Genomic DNA, 13,070 nt, shown 5'->3' with positions numbered 1-13,070 from the left:
CTCTAAATGTCTTTGAATTTATTCTATTTATAAAGGCTTAGATAGCTAACAACTTTTAAAGCTTCTTTAAGCCTTAATCTTCTCATTTAAAATGGGAATTATGCTATCATTTCTGTCTAACCTATAGCCTTGTCATCAGATGAAATTAAATGATGAGTATATGTGTGTTTGATTTGATTTACAGAATCAGTAAATACAAGGCATATTATTTGATCAGAAATAGCATTTACAGCTCATTATGATTTATCAAGGAAGGGTTATTCATTCATTTTGCAAATATTTATTGAGCACTTATTATGAGCTGGATGCTATTCTTCAGGCCGAGGATACATCAGTGCATAAAAAAGAGAATTCCCTGCCTTCGTGGTAGCAGTTTCTTCACTTTACCTGGGAGTGATGCACCTGGTTTGCTGTAGGAATTTTCTTTCACTGCTGCTGTCTCTTGTTCCTCAAACGGTGACAAAAAATAATGAATTCCTAATTAGCAACTCCTAATTCACTAGGGATTCTGGTTGTCACTTTTCTTAGTTATGAGTTTTTGGTTAAGAGTTTTTTGATACACGATGGCGCTGCTGATTCATCAGTGGTCGTTTGAGTTTTTTTCAAGAGTGAGAAGGGATTTACATCACTCTTTCCATGCTCTGATATTTTTATGTGATTCTCTCTGTTGCCAGCAGTACGCAAAAGTAAGATGGTGCTCTTTAGGGGTTAAGCATGCAGTACCTGAGAAAGATCAAAGTTACTTGATCTGTTTAGAGAGTACCCTGACCTTAGCCTTGTTAGCTATGGTGCTTAGTTTGTTGAGCTTGACCGTTAATACCAAAATGATACTCATGCCAGCCTTTAGTGAAAAGGCAGATGGCAAGACTGAAGGTAAATGAATAAGTTATTAAACATGTCAGTTTTGAAAAAGGATCCTCATTCCCTTATTATAAACCATTATTGAGCTTTTGCTGTCACATAATGCTAAGGACATGTTTTCTCTTTCTTAGCTTGTTTGTAGAAAAGCTTCCTAACCATCGAGATTACCAGCAATGTGCAGTACCTGAAAAGCAGGATATTATGAAGGTATTGTGGGTTTTCTTCTCCACCGTGGAATCAAATGCTCCATAAGTATCCATTATTGATTCACCCTTCCCCTTCCTCCCCTTTCTCTTTCTCTTGAGAGTTTGAGCGCAAGAAATTCATTCCATTAACTATGATGTTTCGATTTTTTCTTAGACATTTAATGATCATCACTGAGCCAGTGTGGTTTGTCTAATTGATGCTGGGGGAAAAGAAAGAAAGAAAAACGTTACCTAATGGTGTGAAGAAGGAATTATTTTACAATAATCTCCCCAGAGATTAAGAGGATGTTGTATATTTCTCCGAACTTCTTTCAGACGGTCATTTTGGCTGCTTTTGATTATTTAATACAGCCCTGAACTCAATACTATTTGAAAATTAGTGTTAGTTATTAAGGCAGCCACAAAGTTCTAGCTATTTACATCTTACAGAACTGGAATTATAGATTATAAAGTGTTGTGGGGGAAGCAGGAGGTGGTAGACTAAAATACTGTCAAGGAAAAAGAGTTTTGCAATTTATCATCAATTTTTTAATGATTTGTTTATCACCAATAATTGCTATATCTATAATTTTGGTTATGTCTAGCTGCGAATATATTCTTTTATATAAACATTTACAATGTCTCCCATTTATTTGTCTTTAATAGTTTGTATTGGTCTTATATGAAGGAAGATAAAATCATGTACACAAAGCCAATTGTAGCATGAAATTTTAAATAATTTGTGAAAAACACTTTACCAAATAATGAAATAAAGGCTTTCCTATGAGTCTTTTCAGACGTGAGGATGCATAAGCAAAATGCAGATTTTGTCAAATGGTCATCTACTTTATTTATTTATTTATTTATTTATTTATTTATTTATTTATTTATTTTGAATCAGAGTCTTGCTCTGTCACCTAGGCTGGAGTGAAGTGGCGCAATCTCTGCTCACTGCAACCTCTGCCTCCCGGGTTCAAGCAGTTCTCCTGCCTCAGCCTCCTGAGTGGCTGGGATTACAGGCACCTGCTACCATGCCCAGCTAATTTTTGTATTTTTAACAGAGATGATGGGGTTTCACCATATTGGCCACGCTGGTCTCGAACTCCTGACCTCAAGTGATCTGCCTGCCTCTGCCTCCCAAAGTGTTAGGATTACAGGCATGAGCCACCACGGCCAGCCAACTTTTTTAATGTCTACAGTCACTTACCTGAAGTATCATTTATTATCACGTCTTTGTGTAACATTTCCCCTCAATTCTCTTGTTCATTCAACCTCAGAGTCTGTTTGGAAACCAAAGGTGCCAGGCTGTCACGGTGACTCTTGTACTATAATTTAGGGTTATGCTTATTTTTTTTGTAGGAGAAAAATTCTCCAAAACCATATACATTTCCCTTGTTTATGCTTATTGAATAGATATATGAATAAATACATAAATGAATAACGAAGGATTAAGAGAATAGAAATTTGGTGAAAGAGCTAGAGTCAGGAAACTTGAGTTCTGGTCCTAAATGAGCCGCTAGCTGGTTGCATAATACCGAACAGGACTCTCAGTCTCTCCAGGCCTTTGTATCCTCAACTCTAAAAAAGAAGAGGTAGTTGGACTACATAAGAATTCCCAGATTTTCCTACCATTAACAATCTTTGAGGAAGCTGTTTGAGATCCAGATTCCCAGACCCGTTCTCTAGAGGTGTTAATTCAGTAGATCCAGATTAGGCTTGGGGGGTCTGTATTTTTATAAAAAGTGCCCCAGCTGTTCTTTTTACAGTCTAGCATATCTAGAAATCCCTACCCACCATATATTCTCTCACATCCCTTCTAATTCTGATGCTACATGATTTATGTACTGTAGAACAAGTCATTGATCTCAAACTCACTGCCTAAAAATGGGGTACCAGAAAGGTAGCCACAAAGTTCTAGCTATTTACATTTTATAGCATTGGGCTATAACAAAATGCTTATCTAATCAGTGGGGCCAATAAAGGTCTTACAAAAGGGATAATAGTGTTTGTTTCCTGCTGGAAAGTTATATTTTGGACCCATAAAACAGAGAGATTTATTTTTCTGCCATCATCTTTGGTTGCCCATGACTTTATTTGCAATATACCTACGAGCTGTTTTTCTTTCTCACCTGATGATCTGAAAGAGTGTATTGAAAATCCCACTAATCAATATGTATATATATTTTTAAAAGAAACTGAAGGAGATTGCGTTTCCAAGGACAGATGAATTGAAAAACGACCTTTTAAAGAAATATAACGTAGAATACCAAGAATATTTGCAAAGCAAAGTAAGTTCAGTTGGTACATTTATTTCATGACTATTTTATGTATAAGTGTTTTTTGAATTTCATTTTTATGTGATGAGTTTTTCAAATGTTTTGTGCATTTACATTAAAAATTAAAGATGCAGTGATGTGAAACCAATAAAAAATTTATGCTGATATCCAGGTTAAGCAGTTGTACCAACAATGTGGTATTTCTATTTCCTTACAATATCTAACAAAGCAATGTGTTAGAAAACAGATTTCCTGCAGCGATTTAAGTAGAACTTTTTGATTAACTCTTGCCAATATAACCTTGAGCCAGATGGCTGCTCTTTTTCCAGATGAACAGCCAGTAGGAGGTAGGGAGAGCAGTATATGGTTTTTGATGTGCCTAATGATTAGGCCTTAGAAATGTGAATTTGATTCTTAGAATGTTACAGTCAGTATTGCATTGAGATAGAATAACAGCGAACTTTGTGGTTGAAATGTAATCGTATCACCCAAAAGTGGTGGCTTCTGGATTGTTATTAATAAAGAGTGAACATTATGATATTGTCTGAGAGGCAGAAAGGCATTGGAAGAAGAAATTGGCCAGTGAGTGTGTGGGATACTCACGTTCAACATAGCATCATTATAAATGTTATTTTGCTTTTTTGTTTGTGTTTTATTTGCTTTAGAGGCTACCACTTTCACTGACTCTCACTTCAGTTCAATCTCATCAGCTCTGAGAATGCTCATGGAGCTTTTTGAGTTTATTTGTGCATAGGTGGAAGGCTGGCTTGAGTGGAGAGTTTTAACAAAGTGGTAGAGGGAATGTTGAAATTGGAAATGTCCCTCAAGTGTGTATATTAATAATGTGACTTGAAATATGAAAGATAGAAATTATCTTGGAGGGTAAGACAAAGCAACAACAGCAAGGGAGACGAAAGCCCAGTTCAAGTCTCCTTTCCACAGCCAGCAATGTGTATGATCTTCCTCTTCATGATCTTCCTGGGAGGAACAGGCTGTGCAGCTGTTGCATGTTAAGCCTTTGATACCAGTCACTTCATAGCCTACAGTAGTGTCCCATGTAGGAATCTCTGTGGGTTTAGAATAGCAGGACTGAGCTTAGGAGAGATGAACAGCCATGTCTGTGAGCCCTTGCTTCAGCCAGCATTAGCATCATTTGGAAGCTTGTTAGACATGCAGAATCTCAGGCCCCACCCCAGACCTGCTGAATCAGGATTTGCAATTAGCCCCAGGGTGATTTGTATGCACCTGAATGTGCCGCTGTAAGCTGTGTCCCCCATGGTACCGCCATCTTACGGTAGCTCCCAAATCTAGTTTCTATCAAAATCACCTGACAGGCTCATTACTATCTCATATTATCTGACCTAATAAGCCTGGATATTTTGTTAGAACTGGAGAGCTTGGGACTCCTCATTTTTAGCAAAACTCTCGGTTAGTGGTGACAGAGAAGGTTGGAACACATTTTAATAACCATGTTTTAGTGATTCCTTCTTGTCCATAAATTTCCAGCAGAGTGTGAGTTCTAGAGTCGAATGCAAAAGGTTCTAGGGCAGCACTGTTCAATAGAACTCCCTGCGATGATGCACGTGTTCTGTTTGACACTTTCCAATATGGTATCCACTAGCCACATGTGGCTACTGGGTACTTAAATGTGACTAGTGTGCCTGAGGTACTGAATTTCTAACTTTGTTTAATTTTAATCAAGTTCAAATAACCACATGTGACTAGTGGCCACTATATTAGAAGTGCAGTAGGGGTGAGATATTTTGTTTCATATGGTCTTGTTGGTCTGACTGAGCAAACAACCTTGACGTTGATTTTCCAGTATTTAAAAGCATAAGGGAATGAAGGGATCCTGATTGTCATGGCCTATCTCTGGTAAAATATCAGTGGATTTAGAACTGCTATCTTAATCAGATCAAGGGGCTTTTGCCCTGATGTTCTGTATTTCTCTGACTGTTCCCTGAGTGTCCCTGTGGGCGTATCACAGTATCTAGCCTTTTCTCTGTCGGCTTGAAGATTGAAAATGTCTAATTCCAGTTCAATGTTTTTCCTTGGAAACTAACCTTCTCTTCTGGCTGCCACACTTTTTAGAACAAATATAAAGCTGAAATTCTCAAAAAACTGGAACATCAGAGATTGATAGAGGCAGAAAGGAAGCGGATTGCTCAGATGCGCCAGCAGCAGCTAGAATCAGAGCAGTTTCTGTTTTTCGAAGATCAACTCAAGAAGCAAGAATTAGCCCGAGGTCAAATGCGAAGTCAGCAAACCCCAGGGCTGTCGGAGCAGATTGATGGGAGTGCTTTGTCCTGCTTTTCCACACACCAGAACAATTCCTTGCTGAATGTATTTGCAGATCAACCTAATAAAAGTGATGCAACCAATTATGCTAGCCACTCTCCTCCTGTAAACAGGGCCTTAACGCCAGCTGCTACTCTAAGTGCTGTTCAGAGTAAGTGAGGAAATGCACCCACGTGAAACACTGAGGCTCATTGGATGGAACCATATTTCTATAGCATCTGGGAGGGTCCTTCTCATTTCATTATTAATTGTAGTAGGCCCCCTGCGTAATATGGTATGAATGACAGAACTAACCTTTCAATACTCTCTGGCTTTTACTATATATAACCTTAAAATTCAGGAAATATGATGCCCCCGGTAGAGCAGAGACTCTATAATAAATGGGAAGTATTTTATCATTGAATGGAGTTTTTAAATGAGAAGAATTTCAAGTACTTTTGTCTTCTATGTATTTTAACTAAGAAATACCTACATCTTAAATACATCCACCTTTCTGGAGAGAAAAGGTGTTGAGAAAATTGTTTATCCAGACCTTTGTTCAGCAATAAATGTTTATACTCAGTAAGTTTAGCATCATCCTTGGACTGAGAGAATCTCGTACACATAGATAATTAACCTCCAAATGGACTGTGTGTTTCTGCAAGAATTAGTGCTGCTCAGTACTGCCAGATCAGTGCTGGCAAGTTTCCAAAATACAGAATTCTTCTTCGCAGACACTGTCAGATAGAATTTGTGTTCCCATTTATTTGAAATGAGTGATAATAGGCAACCATTTTTAAAGTTACTTTACTGCTAATTGTTTACCAAAACGTTGTGCTTTTACTTACTGATCACCAGCTTTCATAAAGATATAAGTAACATGATAAACACAATATTTATCTATGTCTTATAGGATATGAGATGCATTCTATGCAGCCTATGCATTTAACCCTATATTTGCTTCATGCCAAAAGATAACATAACATGTAAATAGTTGACCCAAGGCACAAACATGTAAAAGTGCTTGTACCTTCCAATTTTGCTTATAAAATAATTTATATACATAATTTAATTTTACTTCTAGTTAATGTTTACTTCTAAGAGTTTTAAAATAAAATATGGAAAGTGGAACACCTGATACTTTTATTTTTGAAATTTATGTCCAACTGCAACTGCTTGCCAATAACAATTTTGAAAGATGGGACATATACTTTGTTTTTTAGCCTTTTCTCCCTTTTTTGTTTCTTAGATTTAGTGGTTGAAGGACTGCGATGTGTAGTTTTGCCAAAAGATCTTTGCCACAAATTTCTGCAGCTGGCAGAATCCAATACAGTGAGAGGAATAGAAACCTGTGGAATACTCTGTGGAAAACTGGTATGATCTTTTTATATATGTAAATATATATATGTGCATAGGATACTTTTAATAGTACTAGATTTCTCCTGATAAGTGGAACAGAATAAAACCATGCTAAGAGTTGTCAATATTATGAAATTAACATTACACAGATTAACTTTATAAAACTACTGTCATTACTAATGGAATGATCCTTCTAGAAAATAGATTGTAAAATTTCAGAGACACTATAAAAACTTGCCCTAAAGAATCAACCTATAAATTAAATCTTTGATTAGAAAAATGGTACGAAATATAGGTCTTCAGATTTCCAAATCTATCTGGTTGCCAAATCAAATTTTCATTGCAATTGTTAGTTTCACATACATTCATATAATTAATTTTATCTGTGGCATGTATTATTTTGCTATTCTTTTTCAGATACACGTGGAATAAAACTAGGATTTTGTTGTTTCTTTTAGTTTAAGGCAGTAGTTTCAACAAAAGCTTATAAGCACAGGACATATTTAATTATGGAAGATATCATCATAAGTATGTGATGAAAGACAATGTCATAATAGAAGGAGAGGAAAGAGAGGAGATGCATTCAATTTCCTATCTACAACAAAAATAACGTTTCTTTGGACGTGTCCTTTCATAGTCTGTTTTGAGTACCAGTTTATATATCTGGGTCCAGGTATATTTTCAGTCCTCAAAATTTAGCTTAGGAACCTCTGCTTTATTGAATAATAATACGTTGTATTCAGTACACAATCTCCTGCTGCATTCCAGTGTTGTGTCATTACTTTCCCGGAGAGAGGAAGCCATTGGTGGCAAGCACAGGAGAATGGGCATCTATAGTCGCCTCTGTTGCACTTAAGGGGACAGTGTGCTATTGAAGCATTCACCCCCATATCCTGTTGTATTCAGATTGATTGATTCATTTGTGATTCATTCACTCCATTGTCACACAGACGTTTACCGAATATCTAAATGTGCCAAGCACTGTGCTGGTTATTAGCATTTGGTGTCCTGCAACAGCCACAGTCCCTGCCTCACGATGCTTACGATGCTGTGAAGACCCAGACAGTGACTAATAATAAGTGGGGCTGAGTGCTGTTTGTGCAAGTGTAGGGCATCATGGGAGTGTGTAACTGGGAAATCTAACCTTGTCTGAGGGGTCGAGAAGGGTTTCCCTAAGAAGTGATATTTGAGCTAGGCCTGAAGAATACATAAAGGAGGAGGTTAGATGGAGGGAAGAGTTGAAATCAGGGGAAAGGAGCAGTGCGTAGTGTGCAGGAAAGCCCTAAGGCTGGAGAGAGGATGGTCCTTTGGACGGGAGAAAGGCCAGCCTGCCTGGGGGAGGACAACCTCTCATTGCACAAACATCTCTTCCTTGAGGATCCCATGGCACTTCACAAGCCTCTTCCTCTCAACTCTTATCTTTTGCCTAAGGGGGGTAATTTGTTTTTTCCTTTCTCTTTATCTGATTGCAAATCCAAAACATTATCTTATTACAGAAGATCCTAGTAAGTCCTCCCAACATTCTAAGAATGTCTTAAGTCTTGAAGTGACATTAAATATAATTAGTAAAATAGAAACAAAACCATCAACCTTCACAACCCTAAGAAATGCCTTTTGGTAGCACCACAGAATTATTTAACTAGTATTTCCCCCTCCAAATAAATCTGTCCTTGTTTTGTTCAGTTTTTCCATTATAGATATATCAAGACATCATTTATTAACTAAACTTCCACAGACCAGCCTGGAATGCAAATTCCTATTTCTGTTATGTTTTCTATTGTGAAAGTGGGTTTCAAGCTACAAACAACTGATTCTCAAACTTTTGGCAAAGAATCCATTTTTACTGTTGGGACTTTGTTTTTGAATTGGGAAGGGTTGTGTGTCCAGGTACAGGGAGGGATGATGTAAGTGGTCCCTGTACCTGGACATACCCCCCTGCTGGGGGACTCTTTAGTCTTAAACATTGCACTTCTTGTTCGGTTATTTTTTTTTTTCTGTGAGATGCATGTCATTCTTTCTGCTACTTGTTTTTTAGACACATAATGAATTTACTATTACCCATGTAATTGTGCCAAAGCAGTCTGCGGGACCAGACTATTGTGACGTGGAGAATGTAGAGGAATTATTCAATGTTCAGGATCAACATGATCTCCTTACTCTAGGATGGATCCATGTACGTTTGACCTTTTGGGTTTCAGTTTATTTTTGTGTGGCGTGCTATTTTCCTCCTTGAAAAAAAGTTTAGCTTCATTTAAATAGCTTCTTCTTTTTAATTTTTTCAAATATAATAAAGGTTATCATTTAAGTAGTGGCTCTCAAGCAAAGAGAAAAGAATAACAAATATTAAAAAAATAAAGGTCATCATATTATAGCATATTTTTCAGTGTTAGATTGTGCCTAAATCTGTCAAATCTGGGTTTGGAGAACGTGTATCTTATGCTTTTTTGTATCATCTGAAGTTAAAAGACATAGAAAGAAAGAAAGTAACACTTGGAAATCAGTGATTTGTTTTAGATGATTTTACATAGCCTAGTGAAGGCTTAGCCAAATTGTTAACTGATTTGGCTAGACAGCTGTTAGTGTGGGTCTAAATTAGATTATTTTAAGAAAATATCTGAAAATGTTTCTTTTAAACATGTGTTTGTATATATCAGCTACACTCCCTGACACCCCTCAGATAGGCAAACGATGTATGGATCACTGTACAAACAGCCACAGAGTAAGGCAAGAGGATAGGGCCCAAAACATTGAATTCCAATACCCACCAGGCCATCATAGGAGCAAAGCAAATAGACATGAGGTTAAATCTGGGCTCTGGTAAGAATTCACTGTAGGAGCATTGGCAAGTTATTAAGCAATCTGAGCATCAGTTTTATCATCCACAAAGTGGAGATCATAATAATTGACTTCGCAGGATGTTTCATATTAAATGAGATACTATTGGTGAATTTCATAGCACATTTTTTGAGGGACTCAGAAAATTCTAACTGTTATAATTGGTGATAATAATCTATCCTTTCTAGCCATAGTGCAATCCAGCCGAGGGAAATTTTTTCCTTTCAGTCTTACATAAGCTGGATCTAGGGTAATGTCTTGGTGTGTTTTTGCTGCTATAACAGAATGCCTGATACAGGGTAATTTAAAAAGAACAGAAATTATTTTGTCTGGTCTTGGAGACTGGGAAGTCCAAGATCAAGGCACCAGCATTGGTGTCTAGTGAGGGCTGCTCTCAGCTTCCACGAGCTTCACTAAACACGAATGGCACCTTGTTGCTGTGTCCTCACAGGGTGGAAGGCAGAAGGGCAAGACAGCACTCCCTTCAACCTTGAGCCCTTTCACAAGGGTCTTAATACCATTCACTAGAGTGGAGCCCTCATGATTAATCACCTCCCAAAGACCACACTTCTTAATACTGTTGCATTGAGGATTAAGTTTCATCATGAATATTGGTGGAGACCCCACCATTCAAACCATAGCAGGTTAGGATAAGGCATCCCACTGAGATAGGATACTGGCCAAGAAAATTTCCAAGACACATTCTGGGGACCTCCAAGTGCCCTTGAGGAATGATACATGATCATTTTGTATTTTACTTGCTTTATAGAGAAGCACTGGGGAGGGGCAGCGCACACACACACACACACACACACACACACACACACACACACACACACACTTCCTAAGCGTTTGCTATTATGCAGTTCTGAAGGGTACAGGAGACTATAGTCCCAACTCTTCCTGTAAATTACTATGTGCTATCAGTTAGGACTTCTAGCCTTGTTTCCAGATTCCCTCATTGACTGAGTGAGCCTAATGAATACCTTCTCTCCTCACTGGATTTCTGTGAACAGGAAACAAGATACCAGGTGTGAAAGCTCTTTGAAAAGTATAAACTGCCTCTCAAATGCAAGAAATTATTTATAATGAAGAGTTTGTAAAACTCTTCATATGTCTATTTGCGTTACTAAACAGTAAGTAATATGCATTACAGTTTGCCTGGAAATTGCTATATTGTTTAGCTTAACATGATTTCTGTAAAAAGAATGCCTTATTTAGCTTAACATGATTTCTGTAACAAGAATGCATTTTAAAGCAAAACAAATTCTAGCAAGAATGACAGTCCATTAAATTATGCATTTACATTGACAAGTCAATGTTAGTTTATCTAACAAAACATTTTCCAAATTAGAAACAAAAATTTTTCCCTTATGACCTACCGTGGACATGATGCATGCAATTATGAAGGTAAGTTGTTTAATAAGTTTAGCATAATTCTTGAATTCTAGGACTTTTTGTTAAACTCATTTCACCGTATCAAATTATTGTAGTTGGATGAAAAGACAAAAATGTTACATTTCTAAACCACAGTGATCGTAATGACTTTTTATGATGGTTTTTATTAAGTATAATAATAACAACAAATTCCAGAGCTGGCTTTTTTCAAATACAAATTAGTCATAGGAAAGAAAGGTCTGAAACACAGACAGACATGTATTTGACTTGAGACGTTTGGTTTAACTAGTTTTATGAGCATCAGCAAGTTACTCACTTTCCTGCTTACCTCAGTTTCCTCATCTGCAAAATGGGGATAATAATAGCACTTATCTTGTTGCTGTGAGAATTCAATGATATGACTCATGGAAAGTGATTAGTTCACATTATACAGTTGCAATAAATGGCATCTGCTGCCATTGTTATCATCATCATCATTTTCATTTCCGTAGAGTAAGGGAATGGGAGCCTCATTCTCCCATGGGAAAACTGTCCTAATTGGAATAGTCATAATTCCTTTTGGTACAAATGAAGGACTCAGGTCATGTGGTGTGCATTCCGTGTGGAAATAAATTGACAAGCAGAGTGATTTGTCTGTTTAATAACCTGCTTGCTGCCTCCACAGCACTATAGTTTCTTTGAACAATTTTTAATTTCTCATGAAGACATAGAAGGCTCTATTTTACAAAGAGAAGGTATTCCTTGTAAGATAACAGGCTGTCAGATACTCCCACTCATACCCCCTACTGAAGATTTGCATTTTAAAAGTTAGGATAATTTCCATTCCTTTGTTGATCTAAGTTTTTGTATACCAAGTGTTATTTTTTCCTTGCAGAACATGTACCTTTCTGTAAATCAACATCTGATTTTACCTTCATTCTATTAAAGCAGAAAAAAATGTTGTCTTGCCTTTTTGGTTTTTCAAGACAGGGTCTTGCTCTGTTGTCCAGGCTGGAGTGCAGTAGAGTGATCACAGCTCACTGCAGCCTCAACCTCCCTGGCTCAAGCGCTCCTCTCACCTCAGCCCCCTCAAGTAGTTGAGACTACAGGCACATGCCACCATGCCTAGCTAATTTAAAAAACTTCTTTTTTTGTTTGTTTTGGAGAGATGGAGTCTACCCATGTTGTCCAGGCTGGTCTTGAACTCGTGGGCTCAACTGATCCTCTCACCTTGGCCACCCAAAGTGTTGGGATTACAGGCATGAAGCAGTATGTCTGACCTAAAAATAATTTTAAAATCTTACATTTCTTTAAGAGAATATAGTTTTGTGTAAAAGCATTTAGCTGCGACTATGGCTCTGTGCGTTTTAGTTAATAAAGTCATTAACGTAACAACAGCAATAACAACAGCTAATGACTTTTATTTCTATGTGCTAAGCACTGTTCCAAGAATTTTAATGGACTGTCCTATTTGATCTTCATAACAATCCCATGCAGAAAATATTATCCCAGTTTTACAGATGATGAAATGGGCAAGAGAAGGTTAAGAAATCTTCAGTGTCATATAGCTAGTGAGTAACGGAGTCAGGACCTAGACAGTGGTGCCAGGAATCTTTGTTTCATGATTAAAATAGTCACATTCTTTTTTTCAAGAGTAATTAGGGTTTAATATGAATTTTTAAAATAACTAGGTATGCATTTATTTTTTATATTCAAGTATGAACCTCCTATTGGCCATGCATAAACACATTTGTATGTAGCCAGAAACTTGGCAGATTTCTTTTAATTTATAATCCTCCTTTTTTTCTCCCCATGTATTTAGTTGCTATGCAAGATTAGTCCCAAATACCTTCAACAACTTGGAGTCTCCCATTCTCCCATTTATAGGAAATGGCAGTCC

At 37.2% G+C, this 13,070-nt stretch overlaps 1 protein-coding gene across 3 annotated transcripts in view; it reads left to right on the top strand.

Moving 5' to 3' along the window:
* The window catches only part of STAMBPL1 (STAM binding protein like 1), a 51,649-nt gene that overhangs the window by 32,388 nt on the left and 6,191 nt on the right, over positions 1–13,070 (top strand). For 2 of the 3 annotated variants that reach the window (XM_058436230.1, XM_058436231.1), the window contains exons 5-9: positions 993–1,068; positions 3,239–3,334; positions 5,414–5,771; positions 6,849–6,973; positions 8,994–9,131. In XM_058436230.1, the coding sequence (XP_058292213.1) occupies positions 993–1,068; positions 3,239–3,334; positions 5,414–5,771; positions 6,849–6,973; positions 8,994–9,131 (793 nt within the window). Of the gene's footprint in view, positions 1–992; positions 1,069–3,238; positions 3,335–5,413; positions 5,772–6,848; positions 6,974–8,993; positions 9,132–10,809; positions 10,930–13,070 lie in introns of all 3 variants that reach the window. The other variant, XR_009212763.1, reaches the window with a different exon arrangement.

Source organism: Hylobates moloch, unplaced genomic scaffold (genome assembly GCF_009828535.3).
Source record: "Hylobates moloch isolate HMO894 unplaced genomic scaffold, HMol_V3 SCAFFOLD_3, whole genome shotgun sequence".
In the NCBI taxonomy this organism is placed as follows: domain Eukaryota; kingdom Metazoa; phylum Chordata; class Mammalia; order Primates; family Hylobatidae; genus Hylobates; species Hylobates moloch.
Note: the sequence above shows the minus strand (reverse complement) of the source record. Positions and strands in the feature narration are given on the sequence as shown.